The following is a 22,202-nucleotide window of genomic DNA, read 5'->3' as shown; positions in this document are numbered from 1 at the left end:
GCAGAGGCCATCCCTCTTTGTGGCTCCTTGGTCTACAGCTGCATCCATCTGGAGGGTCTTCATGTTCCTCCTTTCCAGCTGGTCTCTGACGGTCCACAGGGCGTCTTGAGCGGTTAGCCACATGCTCATCATCACTGCTGCACTCCAGGCTCCCGTTCCTCTGCAGGTTTGAACTGCACACATCTCCTTGTTACTAACATGACACAACCAGAGCTGAAATGTTTGTTTTTGTCAGCAGACACACAGCTACTCACACAGACCGAGGCCTGAGAGGCAGGACGGCATCCAGAAGCAAGAAGGCCTTCAAACAGGACCAGACCTTCTGCTCTACAGTCTCCAAACAGCTGCTGACAGCGGTTGTTGAGGCAGTTTATCAGTTGGTGTCGTCCCACAGAACCAGAGCTCCTGACCAGGCTCCACTGTGGAACACATGGTGCTTCAGCCTCTCCTGGGAACAGGACTGGGGGGTGATGTCCTCCTCTGACCGGGCTCCATGTCTGTGCAGGTGTAGGCTTCCTCCAGCCACCATCCCCAGGACAGCTTTCACCACCTAAACAGAGTCATACTTGTAACAAATGAAATATCACTGATTTGTTCCAGGTCAAAATACTCACTGGCTCCTTGTCAGTAAAATGTTTCTGGAACATCTTCCTTTGAACACTGCTGATGTGGGTCAGTGCTGCGTGTCCTCTGTGTCTTCCTGTCAGTAAAGACATCACATCACAATGCTGACCTCCAGCAGACTTGAACATCTATCAACAATCCTGAGCTGTCACTCCTGGGCCCAAAAAACTCTACAACCATTAGTGAAAAATGTTTGTTTAGCTTTAAAATAAACACGTACCTGCACCAGGTGTGTTTGGTTTGAATGAAACAGCAACATCTCACTGGCCTTTTCTCCCACATCTGTTTTTCAGCAGCTTCGTTGGAGGCTCAGATTAGCAGGTTAGCAAAGACTAGCCTAGAGTCCACCGTTAATAATAAGAGGGTTAAAAAATAAACTATTAGCATGTCATCAACATTACAGCAGAACATCGTGGTTCAGCCGGTGTAACCTCTGCTGCTGCGCCACACACGTGGTTGAGGTCAGGGTTATGGTGGAGGAGGAGCTATGCTACTCATGCTAGCTTTAGCATCTTTCCTCGAGGCTGCGCTGACTACGTGAACTGACTCGAGTTAGCTTAGCTAAAGATACGAGTGCTGCGACCAAACGTTAGACTGAACGGACTGAAACGATGCGATAACACGCACAGACCTGTTTGTCTTGTGGTGGAGTTCACTGCTCGTGTTGACAAAACGTCCTTTCAGCGACACCTCGCGGTCACACCTGCGCTCACTTGATGCTTGATTATGATGTGACCCTGCATCAAAACACACCACTGCCCCCCCGCGGTGTGGCGTGGTAACAACCACAAACCAAACAAAACACAGGTTTGATTTATTGACGCCAAAGACGGATCAATTTATATAAATGAGCTGGAAAAGATGGACGTAGCCATCGTGACGTCACCCATTGGTTTGTGAACCACTGCTATGAAGCCACTATTTTGCTTATTTCCCGGTCGCCATCTTGGAATCTTGGAGCCAGCCACTGTAGAAGTAGTTCCAGCAGCAAGTTTAATAACGTTCATGTTTTATTTCTCACACATTAATGAACCACAGCTCCACCAGAGACAGTCACCAGCTTGATATTGAACAGGCAGAGGGGGGTGCACCGTTCCTGGAAGTACTGCAATACCAGGTCGATGCGTGGAGTGGACGGAGCAAGCCCCTATTCCATCTCCCTGATCCAAAAATCAATTTAATATATGGTCCCCGGGTAGGGGACGTATCAGATATTAAACTGATAAGAACAGATACTACACTTGATCTTAGCCAAAAGGCCGAGAAGCGATAACTTCCACCAACGAAGAAGAAGGGGGTCATCCTGCAGACCTTCAGTCTCACCTACGGTTTAAATGTTTGTGTCGATGATAAAACTCCACGAGAACAAAACTCTTCCAACAACACACTACATGTAAGTATTTAAGCGGTTTAGTGTTTTATTTTCACGGAAATATAAGTTTGGATCTAAACACCTCGGTGGCGCTTCCGGGTCATGTGACAGCCTGCGGTCCAATCAATAAAAAGCGAATTGTATTGAAGTCAGAAATCACAAGCTGAACGTCTCTCTCGGTGAAATAAAATGCTTTAATACCATCAGACACACACAGTGAAGAACATGTGAATTATTTCATAAAGTTTTTTTCTGGTGGAAGGAAATAAAGTTTAATCTGTAATGCTCTGAAACACGTGCTCTACCGCCCTCTGCCGGAGAACTGGGTGAACTGCAGCGTAGTGCTCAGACTGCATTAAAGAAGCAGAAAACCAACGAAACAAAAAATACTCGGGCCGACGTGACGTCTCCACTTATAATTATTTACTAATAAATAAGGAAATAAGTATGTTTCTATTTGAAAACACTGACAGGTGAATTAATAGTTCTTGATTAATAAAGCAACTAAACACATTTCATAAATAAAGCTGATCCCGTTTTCACAATTTAAATCATATACACTATGGAACTGGTTCTTTTCCAAAAATAAAAGCTCTTTCCTGCATCACTGATTTATTTTCTTCATTAATCACAATGATCCACCGTCATCGTTGCCTTTTGATTTTGTCATTTTCTGAGTTTGAGCCTCAGCGGCCACCGTCGACCTTTTGTTTTGAAGTTTGTGAGAGGTTAAAGTCCGCTTTACTATAGTATAGTTGTATAATTCAGTAAAAACAGCTGTGTTGTATTTCCGCATTGTTTATGTTGGCTGGAGGTGAAACAGTTAACCAGCACAGACGCTTGGTAAGTCAGCTGTCGATGACTGTTAGCGTTAGCTAGCTGCAGCTCGTAAGCTAGCTCACAGTTAGCAGTGAGCTCCAGAAGCAGCAGCAGCAGCAGAGCTGGATCAATTCTGTCTGTTTGCAGCAGCTTATTGATTATATTTGATCACTTAAAGAGGCAGGACTGTGCAGCGGTCAAAGCGCCATGTTGTCTGCGGTTGTCAGGTCAGCTATCAACAAATGTAAGTGTCCGTGTTTCCTCAGCGGTTTGTTTGTTATTGAAGAAAATGTAGTAAAATGTATGAAAGAAATGATGTTTGTGAAGTGTCTGTAGATACACGAGTTACACTAGTTAGTGTATAAACAACGACTCAGTCAACTTTGAGACACAGTGGAGCGATGCAGGAATATGTAGGTGAAAGTTCACTGGACCAGGTTCACCTAAGACCGGTTACCTTCTGGCCTTATATTTATTTTACGTCACACTGAGACTGTAACCAATCAGATGTATAGATCCATCTATGATAGATAGATAGATAGATAGATAGATAGATAGATAGATAGATAGAATGAAGGTCATATGATTTGTTTCTAACAAGAGCCCTACAATATGTTACTTACTTGAACAGCTGTGAGCTACAAATATAAACAGTTCACGACGTATTGATTGATTGTGAGGATCAGGCAGTGCTGGAAGTACAGCGCTGATTTCACAGTTTTTCAGTTACTTCTCTGTTCTTTAAATCACTGTGGACCGAACAATGATCCGATGTTTCTCATCAGTGTGAAGCTGAAGCCGCTCTGCTGTTTGTGGACCTGGTGTATGGCAAGCCATTCATATCACATTTCCGCCATACTTTAAACGGCGTTTTTTACGTCGTACGCCGCAGAAAACGCCGTTTTCACGTCATACGCCGTACAGCGTTTTCCAAACGGCCACTCATAACGCCACACGGCGTTTTCTAATATTCTAATGATCTCCGCCCCATAACTTGCTCAGCCACTGCAGTTTACTCTTTGTCAGCCTATCAGCAGAGAAGAAGGTTAGACCACACTAATTCATCACAGATCTCCTGTGCCAAAAAGGATCGCTTCGGTCTGGATCTAGAAGACTGTATATATAAGCCTGGATAATGCACAGCCATCATGTTTCATGAAAGAAATAAACTGAATTTTGTTTACAATAGCATTTGTTCACCTTTCTTCTTACTTCTTCTTCTTGTCTTACACACTTAAACCACAGAGAAAAGAACGTATGTTTACTGACTTTTTAAATCAGATTGGATTGATTTCCATGTTAAGCTGGATCCATACTCCGTGAGACAAAGAACTTTTTCCCCTGTGCAGACGTTACGCCCACAAAATGACGTCATTTTTTGTCTCTGACCGCCCGCTGTTCCGCACTCTTGTGCACAGGGTCCGGCCGAACTTTGTCTTTCAAGGCTGTGCGGCAACCATGCTGTGATTGGTCGGAATTTATTGTGGGCGTGATGAATGTGGAGAAGCGCAAGAGCCTCTCCAGGTATATAGGTAGGTGTATAAACAGCACTGATTCAACAGATTTAATTAATTCAACAATGGATGTTTTTGAGGAGAAGCTTGCTGAGGCAACAACTCCTGGAAGGAGATAGCAACGATACTTTGCACAGAAGAGAGTGTGTGTCGCAAAAAGTGGCGCTACCTGCGCGACAGATTTGCAAAGGCAAAACGCCGTGTGCATATTCGTCTCCTCGTCCATCTCCTTTAACAAAGCTGCAAAATCCATAATGTCAGCTGCTGTACCTTCCTCTGTTCGCAAACACTGGAGGTGGGCTGTGTGTGATGTTGTTCCTGTTTTGTCTGACGTGCGCTACAGTGAGCGCACACACGTCTCGCGGAGTATGGTACCTCCATGTGGAAAAGACCTTTTTTTTTATCTCTTACCACCCGTGGAGCGCGTTCTCCGCTCTTTGTCTCACGGAGTATGGATCCAGCTTTATTTGACACACTATCCTGAAGGACACACCACGTTTTGCAAGTTATGGGGCGGAGATCATTAGAATATTAGAAAACGCCGTACGGCGTACGTCGTGAAAAATGACAAAAAATGACGTCATTTTGTGGGCGTAACGTCTGCACAGGGGAAAAAGTTTTCTGCGGCGTATGACGTAAAAAAACGCCGTTTAAAGTATGGCGGAAATGTGATATGAATGGCTTGCCATACTGGTGGACTTCATGTGGTTGTTACATGTTTGTGGTTTTCTCCTCTCTCTCAGACAGAGGACTGCAGCGCCCCACACTGGCTGTGATAAGGGCCATGTCGTCCTCAGGGGGTCCCACCTCTCCCTACACCGCTCTGGCCATCAGCCGCCCTGCACAGTTCATCACACATGTAGAGCTGCACCGGCCGGACAAACTGAACGCCATGAACAAAGCTTTCTGGAGGCAAGAATCTGTTTAAATTCCCAAAGCTCTTTCTTTCATTCTGTCTCCCAATTCATCCTCACGACTGGCAAACATTATTGTGTTTATTGTACATAAGATAATCCTGATCCTGCAGCAGGATTAGGGGATTAAAATACACATGGATTGAAGGTTTCTGTGTTTTCCTCACAGTGAGATGGTGGAGTGCTTTGATGAGATCTCCGGGGACCCAGACTGCAGAGTGGTAGTGGTTTCTGGAGCAGGGAGGGTCTTCACAGCTGGTGGGTCCACAGCTGATCACATGTGTGGTATCATTGCGGTGGAGCTGTATGTTTTACACTGAGCCGCTGTTCAGGTCTTGACCTGATGGACATGGCCGGTGACATCCTCCAGCCAGAAGGTGACGACGCTGCCAGAGTCTCCTGGAACCTCAGAAAAACCATCACCAAGTACCAGGAGACGTTCTCTGTCATCGAGCGGGTCAGAGCTGCTCACCGGGTGAAAACACTGCAGGCGTGACGATGTATGTGGAAATTAAACATGGCTGTGTTGTTCTCGTAGTGTCCGAAGCCCGTCGTGGTGGCTGTTCACGGAGCCTGCATCGGAGGAGGTGCGCCTGCTCTTGCAGTACTGTGTGTTGGTGGTTGTATAGCTCACTGTGGATGTGGTTCTCGGTTGCAGGTGTTGATCTGATCACAGCCTGTGACATTCGCCTGTGCACCCAGGACGCCTGGTTCCAGGTGAAGGTACGACCGCCTCGTTTTATCAGTACATCCAATCAGTGTCTTCCTCTGATGAAGGCTCTCGTCAGTAGTTTGTGATTGTTTTCTGCCTTTGTGTTTGGAGCTCCTTATAAAACAGTGAGCCATATTCCAGACCATTCACTTGATTTATTTAGCAGATAGTTGAGTGTATTTTTGACTCTTAGCACTAACTCTTTATGATGATTTTTAATATTAAAACATTAGTTGAAGGAGAGACCAGGGAGGATGCATCTTTAACATAAAAGGAGTTTTACACTTGACTTTGACGTCTGATAAGAGACCATGATATTCTAATCTGTTTCTGCTCTTTAGGAAGTCGATATTGGACTTGCAGCAGATGTTGGAACTCTCCAAAGACTTCCTAAAGTCATTGGCAGCCGCAGGTACTCCAGAATCCACATGCAGACACTTAAAAACTCTTTTCTTTTTCTAATGTAACTATTTTTAGTCTTGTGAACGAGCTGGCTCTGACTGCCAGGAAGATGTACGCTGATGAAGCCAAGAGCAGCGGCCTGGTCAGGTAAACACGTCACCAGCTGATAGCTGCTGGTGTTGGTCATGAAGTGAACCCATGTATTTTTCTTTTCTTCTACAGTCGAGTGTTTGCAGATAAGGAGGCCATGATGGCTGTAGCTCTGGAGATGGCCGGGGAGATCGCAGGGCGCAGCCCGGTGGCCGTGCAGGGTACCAAAGTCAACCTCATCTACTCCAGAGACCACAGCGTGGCCGAGGGACTGAACTACATGGTGAGGACACACACATCCAGAACATAGCCCTAAGCTTGCCTCCACTGTTCTGGTCAAGATTGGCCCAGCAGCAAACTTTGTGCCTAAAAATGAAGTCCCGGAGGACGTAGGGTTAACGTCTACATTTCTGACATCTGTTCAGGAGCAGAATGTTTCAGTTTGATCGACCCTGATTATTCACTGTTACAGCACAGAAATCTATGTCGTCCAGAAGAATCTGGCTTCTTTCAGGTCCAATCTCTCTTCTGTCTCTTTTCCAGGCTACGTGGAACATGAGCATGCTTCAGACTCAAGATGTGATGAAATCAGCTCAGGCCACCATGGAGAAGAAGAGTCTCAAAGTGGTCGAGTTCTCCAAACTTTAAACATCACAGAGACAAAAAACCTCTGCTGTGGCCTTTCTGTAGGAAACACGGGAGCTGCTCTGTCTGCTCTGTAACACCAAAACTAAAAGCTTTCATGTCATCAGACTTTATGAGCTCACGTCATCAATGATCTCCAGTCTGTCATCTCTAAAAATACATTAACTGCCTTTTTTGTACATGTGTAAATGATCATGAATGTTTCATTAAAAGAACATTTGACCCATTCTGAATAGTGTTTAATGTTATTTCCGCCCTTTATTGATAAAACTATATTCTGTAACAGGTGTGACCAGAGAGGAGCAGCTGACACACTCTATAAGAACAGGACTCACTCACTCAACCACTGCAAAACTCTTTATTATGATTATCAATGATAATAATGCATTGTATTCATAAAGCACCGAGTATTTAAGCGCTACAAGAGAATCAAAAGAAATACAGCAATTAGGAATCAAATTAAAATGGACTCATCAGAGGGCTCATCTCCATCTGCTGTCAGTATTTACATGATGTACAACAACTGTGTGAAGGAACAACACACACGTTCCATGAATCATGACAAATATGAGAGCTGAGCTGCACCTGGAACACTAACGGTGATGTCATGGCGTCCTGGAGCTCAGCAGACACACTCAGGCGGGTTCAGGTCCTCTTCAGGGTCAAAGAGGTCTGGAGGTCCAACTCTTTCCTCCAGCCTTCCGTTCTCCTTCAGCTGAAAGATACGGCAGCAAACACGTCTTATAATCACTGAAATTCAGTTCAGTTCAGTTTTATTCATATAGCACATTTTACAATCAGAAGTTGTCTCAAAGCACTTCACAGAAACCCAGAGCTTGAGACCCAGAGCCTGAACCCCCTGAAGAGCACTGTGGCAAGGAAAAACTCCCTTTAAGAGGAAGAAACCTTGAGCAGGACCCGTCTCTTAAGGAGGAACCTTCCTGCTGCCAGTCGGCCGGGTAGAGGAGGAGAAGAAGAGGGAGACAGGACAGAGAGGATGAAGGAGAGAGAGAGAGAGAGAGAGAGAGAGAGAGGAGCAAACATGCAGCAAACACGATACAGTACAGAGCAAACATGACAGCAAGATGAAACAGTGATTATATTATAATGGATATCTATATATATCATCAGTCCATAAGTAGTAATAGTAATTTGATAGTGATCAAAACAAAGATGAGCAGCAGGGGCTGATGAAGTCAATGAGAAATGACGTTTCTCCTTCAACTGAACACATCAGACACAACACGTGCAGTACCTTATAGTAGCAGCAGATGGCAGTGATGGAGGACGTCATAGCCAGCAGGACCACAGTGACCCTGATGATCAGCTCTGTCAGAGGGGCTGAAACAGATGGAGACACGTGATGTGGTCATGTGCTGTCACAGTCATTTCCTTCAGCACTGAAACTATCCTGTGGCCGTCACAGCTCCTGCTGGACTCTATGAAGTTACCTAAGACGGCCAGAGAGCGCGGCTGGCTCACAGAGGAGAAGTCACGGGACCAAACGTGGTTGTGATAAACACAGGTGTAGGTTCCTCGGTGGGTGTGGTCTGCAGCAGAGAACAGGAAGAGGGCGGAGTGATTGACAGCTGGCAGGGTGTAGTTCTGTGCTGTGTTGGAGGACGTGAACATCAGCTGGAAGGAACCTCCTTGGTACTGCGCTTCGACGGAGCACATGATGCCGAAGGTGGAGCCAATGAGCACCCAAAAGCCCTGCTGCTCGGCCTGGGAGACCCCGTCAGTGGAGGCAGAGAGGGAGATGTTTGGGCGAGCGAGCAGCTCTATGAACAGAGAGGAGAAGATTAGCCAAACTAGCAGAGAAATGAAAGGATGTGTTGAGTCAAAGCTGCCGTGTGTGTCGATGCTGAAGGACTGTGTGAAGTGGAACATAGAAGATCCATGCATTCATACAAGAGGAAGCAGACAGAAGACACTGAGACACACACAGAGTGAGAGGATCACCTGAACAGATCACTGTGAGACTAGGACTGTTTGTTATCTCTACATTCATCAGTACACACTCCTGGAGTACAGATGCTGGCCGGACACAGGAGGAGCTGATCCCCCACAGAGATCTGCTTGAAGAACCTTCTGTTTTACTTGCTGACACAGCAGAACCACAACCGAGCTGCACACATGCTGCAGCTGCAGAGCTCCATTTATCATAAATAACAAACACAGGTCTCCACTCTCTGTTCACGTTCACCTCCAGTTCACCGGCGCAGCGACTGTTCTCTCCCACCAGCCTGATATTGTCTGAGGAGAAACATGGAAATAATGATGAGGGGAAGTCGACCAGTAAACTGTCTCAAAGCTGCAGCTCCTCCTCAACCTGAGCAGGTGAGTCCAACAGCTTTTCCAGCTGAGCAGCTGCTTCTAGCTGAGCTGGTTCTGGCACAGTCCAGGAGAGCAGACTCGTTGCCTTCACACTGGAACTCTGTGGACCACACCAGGGGCTCCACAGCTCCATACAGCACCCCCTGGAGGACAGAAGGAGCCCCACAGCCGAGCTCCCTGCAGACCACCTCTGCATTCTGCAGGTTAAAGTCATCTTCACACACTGAGGACCAGGACTGGTCAGACTTCACCTCCAGTCTGCCTGAACACATGTTAGTCCCTTCAACCAGTCTGACAGAGTCTGTGGATGCAGAAGGACAGACAGACAGACATCACTGCAGCAGGAGCTAGTGTGATGTGTACGAGTCAGGAAGGTGTGTTGTGGAGATCGGGTGGAGACAATAAGAGCCCCATTTGGCTGATGTTTTAGTCGCCAAACCCTGTGATGATCCAGGGTCAAGTCCAGGAGGCAGGGTCACAGTAATACCTGCTTCTCCGCTGTCTCTGCTGCCCTCCATTAAAAATGTAAACACACACTAACATGAACAGTGTCTGCTCCCCGTCTTTCCTTATCAAGCTCACAGCACAAAGTAAACATTACCACGCAGTTACAACCAAACACCTGTCAGACGTAGACGGTTAAATATCAGAACTTGTTTGTCTAAATCACTGTTAATAAATAATGTGGTCATTGATCGAATTGATTGATTGTTGTGAGGAGCATGTTAGTCTGAACAAGTCAACCCCCTCCACTCATTTCAGCTATTGTATTCTTTGAGGCCCAGACCGAGGAGGAGGAGCAGCCACCCGTATCTTATCCAACATGATCCACTGCACAGCCTCACCACCTCCCCTCCCATCTAAAAGACGCTATACAAATAAGATTCAAATTTAAATCAACACATGAACCAGCATCATCAAGGTGCAGTCTGTGGAGAGTGTTACAGGTCAGTGTGATGTCATCAACTGTGGACAATGGAACACAGTAACATCACTTTACCATGAGAGACATTTATGGACTTACCTGAGCAGGAGATTTCCAGGCTGGAGGAGCTCACAGAGGTCCACAGAACACACTCCTTGATGATAGATTCATTCTGAATGCAGGAAGCAATGATGGTCCACACAGGTCGTCGTCCAGAAGATCTGACTGTTGTTGAAACTACAGAGCCACAGTCCAGCCGTCCACACACTACAGCTGCTGCCTTCAGGGTCCAGTCGGGGTATATGGAATTCACTTCCCTCCACTCTCCATTGTGTTTCACCTCTAGTCTACCAGAGCAGCGGTTAGCTCCTCCCACCAAGCGGACATCATCAGGATCTGATCAAAGTGATTGATTAGTGAAAGTGACTGAAACAGAAAAGAAGTTCAGAACCTGAAATGAAAGCTGCAGCTGTACTTGAGCAGGTGAGTCCAACAGCTTTTCCAGCTGAGCAGCTGTTCTCTGTGGACTGTGAGCTTCCACAGTCCAGGAGAGCAGACTCATGGCCTCCACACTGGAACTCTTTGGACCACACCAGGGGCTCCACTTCTCCATACAGTGCCCCCTGGAGGACCGAAGGAGCCCCACAGTCGAGCTCCCTGCAGACCACCTCTGCATTCTGCAGGTTAAAGTCATCTATACACACTGAGGACCAGGACTGGTCAGACTTCACCTCCAGTCTGCCTGAACACACGTTCGTCCCTTCAACCAGTCTGACAGAGTCTGTGGATGCAGAAGGACAGACAGACAGAACATGTGACCTCTTCCTGTCTGACTCTGACAAACACTTTCAATTCAGTACCAACATGGCAGCTTGTTTGGAAGCTCTTTTTAAATTCTTCTAAAGGAGTGTTAAACCTTTTACCACAGTGCTGATAAAGAAATGACTCCCTTTAACTGCCTCCCAACAAACATGTCCTCTGTGATAGAACTGTGCACTTCTTTCCCTGGTTAAATATAAACGTCATCACTACATCCAGCAGCAAAACAAATGTGTCCCCTCATCCCTTTCAGCCTGGTACTTATTGTCAGAAACAGCTGGTTCTACCTGAGCAGGTGATGTTCAAGATGGAGGAGTCACTATCACCACGAAGGACACATTCTTTAATGGAAGCTTTGGACTGAACACAGGAAGGTGTGATCAACCACACAGGTGTTGGTGAGTAATAAACCTTCTTTGATGTTGAAATTGGGGAGCCACAGTCCAGCTGTCCACATATCACAGCTGCTGCCTTCAGGGTCCACTCAGAGTACAAGAAGTACACTTCCCTCCACTCTCCATTGTGTTTCACCTCAAGTGTACCAGAGCAGCGGTTAGCTCCTCCCACCAGGCGGACATTGACATGATCTGATCAAAGTGATTGATTAGTGAAAGTGATTGAAACAGAGGAGAAGTTCAGAACCTGAAATGAAAGCTGCAGCTGTACCTGAGCAGGTGAGTCCAACAGCTTTTCCAGCTGAGCAGCTGTTCTCTGTGGACTGTGAGCTTCCACAGTCCAGCAGAGCAGACTCATGGCCTCCACACTGGAACCTCCTCATCCACACTGGAGCCTCTGCTGCTCCATAGAGTCCCCCTTTGAAGACCGAAGGAGCCCCACAGCCGAGCTCCCTGCAGACCACCTCTGCATTCTGCAGGTTAAAGTCATCTTCACACACTGAGGACCAGGACTGGTCAGACTTCACCTCCAGTCTGCCTGAACACACGTTAGTCCCTTCAACCAGTCTGACAGAGTCTGTGGATGCAGAAGGACAGACAGACAGAACATGTAGTCCATTTTCATTTTAACTGGTTCGGTAGTGGGTGCTGAACTAGACACACTAACATCTGTAGCTGAGAAGAGGACACTGCCACCTAGTGTCAGGCACAGGTGTCAGATTTCTGTGTGTCTTGAGGGTTGATCTTCATCACTCACAGTTTTTCAGTTAAGGTCAGCTGATGAGCTGAGTCACCTTCTTCACTAGAAAGCTTTAAATGTAACTGAGTACAGTCAGCAAAGACACTAGGTGGCAGCACAGTCCCCCTTTGATGACGGCCGCACAGTGAACTGAAAGCTGGAAGAAAGGTTTCAGCACATTGGTGCATTTAAAGGGTTTTTATTGGCGATGGGTGGATGAAGCCTTGAGAAGCTTTGAGGCCTCCTGCTGCTTCAAAGACCAACCCCCTGCCAGTGAAACCTTCTGGTTAGCTGCAGTATTGATTTGCTGAGTGATACTGTAAAATCAGGGCAGTCAGAGTTTTTCTTTGTCTGTAGACAATTTACTGCTCCCCCAACCAGCCTCACCCATGGTGCAAATCCTCCATTCAGGGACCGAGGTAATGTCAACTTATTGTGTTTTACAGTGTAGCTGTTCAGTTGGTGTTACTAAATGCAGCTGAGTTCTGACAGTGTAATAAATGTCTGCTTAGTTGAACACAGCCTGATCAATTAAAGTTCACTTGACCAGATTATATTAAAATGCCTTAATACAGCCTTGTTGGTTTCACATAAGTTAGTTATTTCCTCTGTAATCATGGTATTAAAACACAATAAAGTTATGTGGAAATTGACATAACTATATTGAGTAGATTGGACAACTTATTTTTAACCTCACTAAGGATTTCCCATTTTGTTAAACTAAACAGGGGTATAGATAGATTTACAAAGGAAACTAGAAAAGGACATTTCCTGAAGAAAATGCAAGTTTGATTGCTGCAACTGAAGCATTGCTTTGAACGCTGATGTGAAGGATTGCTCTGAACTGATGGAGAATCAGAGCGATTCAGAGCTTTGCATGCCTCTGTGTGTCAGCCTGTCACCATGGCAACAGACCTCAAAAACCACTCACAAGAGCCTGTCATGCGGAAACGATTCGGAATTAGAAAATTCTGAATACAAGTTTGATAGAGCAGCATCTAATGAGCGTTTCAAGACTAAAATGTTAAAAATGACACCGAAATTTTTTCATTCATTCATTTTTTTTAAAAAAAAAACTTGAAGTTGACCCAGAATGTCAATTTTGATAGTTGAATGGCTAAAATTGGTCAATGTATGCTAAAGATACGCTGCACCAAAAAACATAAGGAAGAACAAAAAAGAAGAAGAAGAAAGAGGGTGAAGAACAATAGTTTGATTGCCTAGCAACGGCAGTGACGAGGACAGCAATAAATGTGTCACTGGACCTTTATATGGTATTATATTACAGATCAACACCTGTATGCTTATTCAGTCTATAACAGAATACTGTACATATGCTTATTCTTCTTGTCTCCTACTTCATGACAAAGTTAGAGACACTGACCTGAACAGTGGATCTGTAATCTGCCGGGTGGACTCTGTGCTCGTTGTACAGAAACAACAGAGCCACAGTCCAGCTGGCTGCACACTGCAGCTGCTGCTGTCATGTGATAGAAGTTAGGATCTTCCTTTGCTCTCCACTCTCCATCTTTCTTTATCTCCAGAACACCAGCGCAGCGGCTGGCTCCTCCCACCAACCTGACCTCATCAGTCTCTGTTCAACAGAAGCACAAAGGACCAACACATGAAGTGAATTCTACAACAACACTTCTGCTGCTGTCATGTGTTCCTCTGTTTACCTGTTGGACTGTGTGTGTCGTCAGCACAGAGCCCTGAGGAGGAGATCAGAGAAGGAACATTACACATTGTCAATTTTAATTTGTTGTTTTCCTTGGTTATTGTCACCTGTACACACATCCTATAATCAAAACCAATTGTGTCAATCACACAGTTGATTAGAAAGACGTCCATCATGGAGCAGAGTCCTACCTGAGCTCCAGAGAGGCAGAAGCAGCAGCAGCGCTCTGTGACCCATGTCCACTCTGTGCGTCCTCCACACTGTCTTCCTCATGTGCCGTCTCTGCTCATGTCTTTATCAGAGCAGCAGTCAGGTCCAGCCCTCACTGCTCTGCACTTTATTTGAACTCTGATTTGCTGATAGCAGCACTCTCACAGCTCAGTCCTTCTGACACCAACAGACTGAACAAACTGATCAGGAAGGCCGGCTCTGTCATTGGCTGCCGACTGGCAGCAGGACTGGTTCCCCCTTAAGTTGACGGGTCCTGCTCAAGGTTTCTTCCTCTTAAAGGGAGTTTTTCCTTGCCACAGTGCTCTTAGGGGGGCTCGGGTTCTGGGTCTCACGCTCTGAGTTTCTGTGAAGCGCTTTAAGACAATTTCTGATAGTAAAATGCGCTATATAAATAAAGCTGAATTAAATTGAATTGAATTGAATTTATGGCATTACTACATCCACAGTGAGAGTATGATCGGGAGAGTGACCCTGTCTCTGACCTTGTTCGTGTTGCTGCAGGAAGCAGGACGTGTGCGGTTGGAACATTGATGAGAACACTGAGATTAAAAGATGGAGGCGAACGTGCAGAAACAGCAGAGCTGACATGTCACATTCAGGCGCTTCAATCATCACAGCTGGGTTACATGAGGCTGTTTTTGTGTCTTCAAGTCATCTTTAAGAAGCTGCAACATGCAACATGTGTCATTTCACATCTACCTGCTGTGCTGAAGCAGTAAATACAAACCCTGCAGCAAATTCACTGTGAAGTCTTCAAGTTTAAAAACCTCTGCAGCGAGGCGGCTGATGGTGGGGCTGTGCACCACTTTGAAGCAGTAGCTGTTAATAAAGTTCATGATTTAAACATGGAGACACAGACGCTCTGTTCAACAATCAGAGATGACACAAACTTGACTTGCGAGTTGTTAGGAAAGAGCAGACGGAGCAGTCGGTCAGGAACTCGCAGACTAAGATGAGACTTTCTGGTTGCCATTGGATCGTTTTAAATCATGTATATGTCGACATGTCTGCAGCTGACCAGGAGGAGCAGCACAGACGGACTATGATTCTTTGAATTGTGAATCATATCAGCGTGACCCCACACGACCTCCACTGCAGGGACACCGCCTGTCCGGGCTCCACCAGTCTGTTTATGTGTGAAATTCACAGTACAGTCTGCTCCTGCTGATCCAAATGAAGAACTGGGTTCAAATAACTTAAATTCTTTATTGATAAAACTATAAATTAAATATTCAAAGTAAAACAAGGACACACTGACAATCCTTCACAGTCGGGTCTGTTTGGCATGAAGCTTCTGCAGAGTTTTCTGTGGAGAGACACAAAAACACTTTGAGTCCTGCAGGTCTGGTCCCTGCAACTCACTGAGACTCACTGGTTTTTACCTTGTGGAACTCTTTGGCCTTCAGTCTGTTTTTTGCATAATCCTCCTGCCTGCTCTTCAGGGCTTTTTGATGCTTCACCTCGTCCAGCTGCTCGTACAGTCTGCACACACACACACCGTGAACACACAACAACATATTCACTGCTAAAGGAGAGGGGTAGAGGTCAGTGGTGGTGCAGTACCTCTGAGTTCTCTGGTGCATCTCCGCAAGATTCTACTTCCTTTGCTCTGTGGAGCAGAGCTTCACCTCATCCACCCTTTTTAGTCTGGATTCACCCACTGAGGGGGAAACAGAAGTAGGTTACACAAGTACTGTTTTAATGGTTGCAGAAACAAGTTTACTAAGCAGAGGAGGCCAAAGCTAAAACTACAAACATCTGAAGTCAGCAGGCCGAACAGGATGTGCACGGCTCTGATCACACATTAAAAACTCAAGGATCAATTAAACAAAATATCCTGACCTTAAACAAACCTAAGAAAGACTTCTAAATATGGCTATCAAAAAACATGTTTAATCACTCAAACCAATCTGTGCACCTATGTTTTATTTTTTATCTTGCTGTAAATAATGTTTATACTGTTTAATTTGTAACGTTAGATATTTTTTAGTTTTTAAGTTTGCTTGAGCGCCTGTATTTTGCTGCTGCAATAGTGAAATTGGGATGAATAAAGTATTTTCTATTCTATTCTATTCTATTCTATTCTATTCTATTCTATTCTATTCTATTAGCCTTTAATAAATATGCACTAACCCTAGTGTCAGGCACAGGTGTTAGATTTCAGATTTACTTCAAAATAAAAAGTGGTCCTGACTGATAAGTGCTTACTTTGCTGACTACTAAGTTACATTTACAGCTTTCTAGTGATGAAGTGATTCAACTGATCAGCCTCGATTAACCTTAACTGAACAACTGCGAGTGATGAAGACCAACCCTCAAGATACACAGAACCTTTACAATCAGACATGTCTCTAAGTGACCCCCAAGCCAGTACTAGAAGCAAAGAAAAACTGCCCTTTAACAAGAAGGAACCTCGAGCAGGACCCGACTCATGAGGGGGGACGCTCCTGCTGATGGCTGGCCGGGTAAAGGAGGAGAAGACGAGGTAGACAGGACAGAGAGGATGAAGGAGAGAGTTGTTGTAGATAAATGCAGAAAAACTATGCATTGTATTTATTAATGGCATTACTACATCCACAGTGAGAGTATGACCGGGAGTGTGTTGGTGTCTCTGACCTTGTTCGTGTTGCTGCAGGAAGCAGGACGTGTGCGGTTGGAACATTGATGAGAACACTGAGATTAAAAGATGGAGGCGAACGTGCAGAAACAGCAGAGCTGACATGTCACATTCAGGCCCTTCAATCATCACAGCTGGGTTACATGAGGCTGTTTTTGTGTCTTCAAGTCATCTTTAAGAAGCTGCAACATGCAACATGTGTCATTTCACATCTACCTGCTGTGCTGAAGCAGTAAATATAAACCCTGCAGCAAATTCACTGTGAAGTCTTCAAGTTTAAAAACCTCCGCAGCGAGGCGGCTGATGGTGGGGCTGTGCACCACTTTGAAGCAGTAGCTGTTAATAAAGTTCATGATTTAAACATGGAGACACAGACGCTCTGTTCAACAATCAGAGATGACACAAACTTGACTTGCGAGTTGTTAGGAAAGAGCAGACGCAGCAGTCGGTCAGGGACTCGCAGACTAAGATGAGACGTTCTGGTTGCCATTGGATCGTTTTAAATCATGTATATGTCGACATGTCTGCAGCTGACCAGGAGGAGCAGCACAGACGGACTATGATTCTTTGAATTGTGAATCATATCAGCGTGACCCCACACGACCTCCACTGCAGGGACACCGCCTGTCCGGGCTCCACCAGTCTGTTTATGTGTGAAATTCACAGTACAGTCTGCTCCTGCTGATCCAAATGAAGAACTGGGTTCAAATAACTTAAATTCTTTATTGATAAAACTATAAATTAAATATTCAAAGTAAAACAAGGACACATTGACAATCCTTCACAGTCGGGTCTGTTTGGCATGAAGCTTCTGCAGAGTTTTCTGTGGAGAGACACAAAAACACTTTGAGTCCTGCAGGTCTGGTCCCTGCAACTCACTGAGACTCACTGGTTTTTACCTTGTGGAACTCTTTGGCCTTCAGTCTGTTTTTTGCATAATCCTCCTGCCTGCTCTTCAGGGCTTTTTGATGCTTCACCTCGTCCAGCTGCTCGTACAGTCTGCACACACACACACCGTGAACACACAACAACATATTCACTGCTAAAGGAGAGGGGTAGAGGTCAGTGGTGGTGCAGTACCTCTGAGTTCTCTGGTGCATCTCTGCGAGATTCTTCTTCCTTTGCTCTGTGGAGCAGATCTTCACCTCATCCACCCTTTTTACTCTGGATTCAGCCACTGAGGGGGAAACAGAAGTAGGTTACACAAGTACTGTTTTAATGGTTGCAGAAACAAGTTTACTAAGCAGAGGAGGCCAAAGCTAAAACTACAAACATCTGAAGTCAGCAGGCCGAACAGGATGTGCACGGCTCTGATCACACATTAAAAACTGCCTCAAGGATCAATTAAACAAAATATCCTGACCTTAAACAAACCTAAGAAAGACTTCTAAATATGGCTATCAAAAAACATGTTTAATCACTCAAACCAATCTGTTTAAGAGGACAACGGATATGACGGCAGCACATGTCCGTATCTCAGCCATCTTTCAGAGAATTCTTAATCTAAACAGCAGATCGCCAAAAAAGGACATTATAAAAAAAAACATAAAAAAGTTAAAAAAAGTCAAGTCCATTAGTAGTTTTAAAGTTTTTAAAATGGTGCTGTAGGTAAAAATGTTTAATCAATGTAGAGCTCATGGTAATCAAAGGACCTTAACACACCTATGGGTGGAGGCAGGTTCTTCCTCTGCCTGGTGACTCCAGATGTCTCAGCCCGTGCTCCTGCTGGCTTGGTACCAGCCCTGTGTGGAGGAGCTTCTGACTTCATGTTTGCTTTACAGCTGCCTGGACGAGCGTCTTTGGCTTCAGGCTTCTGTCTGCCCGCAGATGGAGCTCGGATCTCAGCTGGAACCTTGGGAACAGCTGCTTTGGCTTTGATTCCCTCCACTCTGCGTTTGGATCTCTGAAACAAAGCTCTGCGCTTCTGCTGGTAGACGTCCTGCAGGTCTCCGGTGGGACCCCACTGGAACTCCCCTTATGCTTATGTCAGGCTTCTCTGATCAAAGGTGTTCAGGTGACAACAGTTCTGACTCAACAGAAGGATCTGTCTGCGTTTCAACCTCAGGTTCACTGCTGGCTGCAGACCCTACAGGAGAGTGAGGCTCACTGTTTTCAGGCAGGTGAAAGGTCAGGGTGGGGTCCACCATTTTGTTGTGGGTGACCTCAGCTTGGAGTGGGAGGAATGAGTCTGAACCTAAAAACAAAACAAAAAAAAAACAACATGATGGACTCTTCCTCTTATCCTTCATTTTACCTTCAGGTTCACCAGTTCCAACTTTTTCTGCAGCATACTTCACCTTCAGCCCTCTCTGAGTCCAGATCCTTTGGAGCGGTTTGGTTCTGCCGAGTCCATTCCTGAGGTGCATTCTCAGGTGACGTGCTGTGCGATGAGGCCTCAGGAGGCAGCGTCATGTATGATGGCACACTGGCTTCAGCCATGACCCCGAGAGTCACAGCGTCAGCCATCAAGAACAACAACCTGACAGACACAGAAGCTGAACCACTCCGCTTGAAGGTCACAGCCACACTCTCCATTGCTAAAGCACCGCCATCCAACCTCTCCATTGATGAAAGGAAGTCCCTGATCACACTACAGAAGGACCGGGACATCACCATCTTATCAGCAGACAAAGGAAGATGCACAGTAGTCCTCAACAGACAGGACTACCACTCCAAAGTGACAGATCTCCTCAGTGACACAGCCACATATGAGACACTGAAGAGGGACCCCACCAGAAACTACAAGAAAAAACTCATCTGCTGCCTACAAAAACTGGAGAAGGACCAAATCATCAACCGCAAGCTCTATCTGTATGTACTCCCCAAGATTCACAAGGAAGGAGTCCCCCTCAGACCCACTGTCAGCAGCACAAACTCAGTCACATACAACGTGGCTAAGCACTTGGCTGAACTCCTGACACCACTGGTAGTCAGGACTTTGTGAACAAGGTGGAGAAGATCCGAATGGACCCAGATGACACCATGGTCTCATTTGATGTCATCTCCTTGTTCACCTGCATCCCCACATCAGAAGCCACAGAGATGGTAAGGACGTGCCTCACACAAGACAACACACTCAAGGAGATAACCAACCTCACGCTAGACCACATCTGTGACCTGCTGGACCTCTGCCTGACCACCACTTATTTCCAGTACAATGGGAACTTTTACAGACAATGTGGAAGTGTACAGGAAACCCACACACATGGACCAGTACCTGTTGTTTGATTCACACCACCCACTTGAACACAAACTGGGAGTCATCAGGACCCTGCAGCACAGAGCACAAACTGTACCAACCAGCTCAGAGGGGAAGAAGAAGGAACAACACCACATCAGGAAGGCCCTGAAAACCTGTGGCTACCCCAAGTGGGCACTCATCAAAGCCACAAAAACAAGACCCCCAACAACAAGAAGAAGGACAACAACCGGTGGAGAAAGAACATCTCCATTCCATATGTGTCAGGAGTATCAGAGAAACTCTGCAGGATCTTCAACAACCATGACATCCCGGTCCATTTCAAACCAATGACAACACTGAGACAGAGACTGGTTCACCTGAAGGATCAGACTCCCAGGGAGAAACACAGCAATGTGATATATGCAGTCCAGTGCAGTGAGGAATGCTCTGATCTGTACATTGGAGAAACTAAACAACCACTCCACAAGTCCAGACGCCTTGCTTCAACTTTCTCTACGTATGATGACCTGGTCCATTGTGCTGGCCTGCAGATTAATCCAGCTCCCCGACCAGTGGGTTCATCCGGCTCCCCTCCTGAGCTTCATCCAGCCACGTTGTGGAGGGCTCAGAGGTCACCTGACCCATCAGCTGACCTGCATGAAAGTCCTGCCCATCACTCAGCCAGTGGGAGCTGGACCGATGGGAGAGGCGGCCATTATATCTAAGAATTTCATACCATTAAACACAGTTATTCGCAATTTGTGTACATTTCAAGTTATTGATCACGTTTCTCTCGCATAGGCAAAACTCTCTGTTTGTGTGTGGAGGACCCCTCACTGATTCGCGTATCATAAGTTTTGAAGCTGCACCCTGTCGCACCCAAACCGACAATGATGCCCCTACACCACCATCACGCTTCGTTCTCCCAGGACGCACCAAGGACACCTGGTTCCAGGTGAAGGCACGACCGCCTCGTTTTATCAGTACATCCAATCAGTGTCTTCCTCTGATGAAGGCTCTCGTCAGTAGTTTGTAGGGGTGGGCGATACTGAAGATGTCAGTATCGATCCGATACCAAGTAAATACAGGGCCAGTATCACCTATACCGATACCAATACCAACTTTTACTTTGAAATTTCATGATCATAAATAATTATTTTTTTCCTTCTTTTTTGCCTTTAAATAGATTATCGTGATTAGCAGAATAATAATACACAAGAAACATTTGTTAAGTAAATCAAGCTGCAAACAAAAGTGCAGAACTGTATAAGTTTGAAATTTTAACTTCACAATCATGTCAGCGATGCTCCTTGTGACAGCCATGGCTCTTTGTGAATCATGTAGGTGAAACAGCATGACTAAGATACTTTTATAAAAGTCTAACACCTACCTGCATGTAGCCTAAATATGAAAAATAAAGATCCTTCAACAGTTATCACCAAAGCATAATTATATTAATCATACTGAAATACATATCATTATATAAACTTATATAATTACATTATTAGATATATTTTGGAATTTGAGAAAAACAAGATTTATTTCAGCTGGTGATGTGATGACTGTTCAATCATTCTGCTAAAATTGCATGTCTTATCACAGCACTCAGAAAGACACCATTAATTCATGCTGCAGATTACTCAATCTAAACCTTCACTTTTTTAAATCATCTCCTGGATATTTATGAGTGTTTTGCAGTAAAGCCTCTGTCAGTGACCACTGTCTCTGGTTCATGTTTGGGGATCTGCCTCTTCCTCCTCCCTCTGTTTACTCTGCAGCTCGAGGTCTTTGGGCTCTGCTGCTTTATGTTTGTGTAAATTAGTTGTGTTTCCACAGTGGCAGGTCACTTTCCTGCACACCTCACAAGTAGCAGTTTCTTCTTCCTGTCTGTCGCTGTGAAACAGCGCTCCTCTTCCTCTCTGCCATCTCCATGATTCTAGCTGTACTTTACAGCCAATCAGGAGCTCCGTCTGCTCCGGCAGAGAGGAGGAGGGGAGGGGCGGAGTGCGCCTGCGCACTGAGCAGAGTGAGAGAGGAGCGCTGTCTGCACCGCGAGTAAATACGAGTAAAGTTGCTGAAGGTATAGAAGAGAAACTTCCAGAGAAATATCCATCTCATCACGCTAGTATCGAGTAATTACTGATCCTAACTTTGGTATCGATACTATCGATACTTAGATCGATTTGTC

The 22,202-nt window shown here is 45.6% G+C and overlaps 2 protein-coding genes, 3 long non-coding RNA genes and 1 other non-coding gene across 8 annotated transcripts in view; 1 reads left to right on the top strand and 5 right to left on the bottom strand.

Moving 5' to 3' along the window:
- LOC114444601 (scavenger receptor cysteine-rich type 1 protein M130-like) overlaps positions 1 to 22,202 on the bottom strand; it is a 902,860-nt gene that overhangs the window by 857,832 nt on the left and 22,826 nt on the right. Inside the window, exons 6-8 of the mRNA XM_028419317.1 lie at positions 11,461 to 11,760; positions 10,830 to 11,135; positions 10,454 to 10,750 (exon numbers count right to left, since the gene is read on the bottom strand). Coding sequence (XP_028275118.1) covers positions 10,454 to 10,750; positions 10,830 to 11,135; positions 11,461 to 11,760 — 903 coding nt within the window. The remainder of the gene's footprint in view (positions 1 to 10,453; positions 10,751 to 10,829; positions 11,136 to 11,460; positions 11,761 to 22,202) is intronic.
- On the bottom strand, positions 7 to 1,651 carry LOC114444643 (uncharacterized). Its single transcript, XR_003671569.1, has 4 exons — positions 845 to 1,651; positions 615 to 700; positions 255 to 550; positions 7 to 173 (listed from the first exon to the last, which is right to left on the bottom strand). It is a non-coding gene; the product is annotated as an uncharacterized LOC114444643 (long non-coding RNA).
- Positions 1,705 to 1,895, bottom strand: LOC114445553 (U2 spliceosomal RNA). Its single transcript, XR_003671664.1, has one exon. It is a non-coding gene; the product is annotated as a U2 spliceosomal RNA (small nuclear RNA).
- On the top strand, positions 2,682 to 7,325 carry LOC114444622 (delta(3,5)-Delta(2,4)-dienoyl-CoA isomerase, mitochondrial-like). 3 transcript variants are annotated; one of them, XM_028419347.1, is made up of 11 exons: positions 2,683 to 2,839; positions 2,994 to 3,059; positions 5,073 to 5,241; positions 5,413 to 5,501; positions 5,576 to 5,700; positions 5,782 to 5,830; positions 5,902 to 5,966; positions 6,297 to 6,367; positions 6,433 to 6,504; positions 6,580 to 6,730; positions 6,991 to 7,130. In XM_028419347.1, exons 2-11 carry the CDS (start codon positions 3,023 to 3,025, stop codon positions 7,093 to 7,095), a joined length of 933 nt encoding a protein of 310 aa, XP_028275148.1. In that variant the 5' UTR covers positions 2,683 to 2,839; positions 2,994 to 3,022; the 3' UTR covers positions 7,096 to 7,130. The 3 variants fall into 3 exon arrangements, with proteins under 3 accessions (XP_028275150.1, XP_028275148.1, XP_028275147.1); XM_028419349.1 differs by lacking the exon at positions 2,994 to 3,059 and having other exon boundaries at positions 2,682 to 2,839; XM_028419346.1 differs by lacking the exon at positions 2,683 to 2,839 and having other exon boundaries at positions 2,846 to 3,059; positions 6,991 to 7,325.
- LOC114444645 (uncharacterized) lies at positions 15,403 to 15,805 on the bottom strand. Its single transcript, XR_003671571.1, has 3 exons — positions 15,780 to 15,805; positions 15,599 to 15,698; positions 15,403 to 15,522 (listed from the first exon to the last, which is right to left on the bottom strand). It is a non-coding gene; the product is annotated as an uncharacterized LOC114444645 (long non-coding RNA).
- LOC114444647 (uncharacterized) lies at positions 17,537 to 17,935 on the bottom strand. Its single transcript, XR_003671574.1, has 3 exons — positions 17,914 to 17,935; positions 17,733 to 17,832; positions 17,537 to 17,656 (listed from the first exon to the last, which is right to left on the bottom strand). It is a non-coding gene; the product is annotated as an uncharacterized LOC114444647 (long non-coding RNA).

Source organism: Parambassis ranga, chromosome 13 (genome assembly GCF_900634625.1).
Source record: "Parambassis ranga chromosome 13, fParRan2.1, whole genome shotgun sequence".
In the NCBI taxonomy this organism is placed as follows: domain Eukaryota; kingdom Metazoa; phylum Chordata; class Actinopteri; family Ambassidae; genus Parambassis; species Parambassis ranga.
This window is presented reverse-complemented; position numbering and strand designations above follow the sequence as displayed.

What these genes read in the sequence shown, in the direction of transcription:
- LOC114444622 (XM_028419346.1), top strand. Translation starts at nt 3,023, where the DNA reads ATGTTGTCTGCGGTTGTCAGGTCAGCTATCAACAAAT. An exon ending in CAGGTCAGCTATCAACAAAT is followed by an intron (nt 3,060 to 5,072) that starts GTAAGTGTCCGT and finishes CCTCTCTCTCAG; the next exon opens with ACAGAGGACTGCAGCGCCCC. An exon ending in AAGAGCAGCGGCCTGGTCAG is followed by an intron (nt 6,505 to 6,579) that starts GTAAACACGTCA and finishes TTTCTTCTACAG; the next exon opens with TCGAGTGTTTGCAGATAAGG.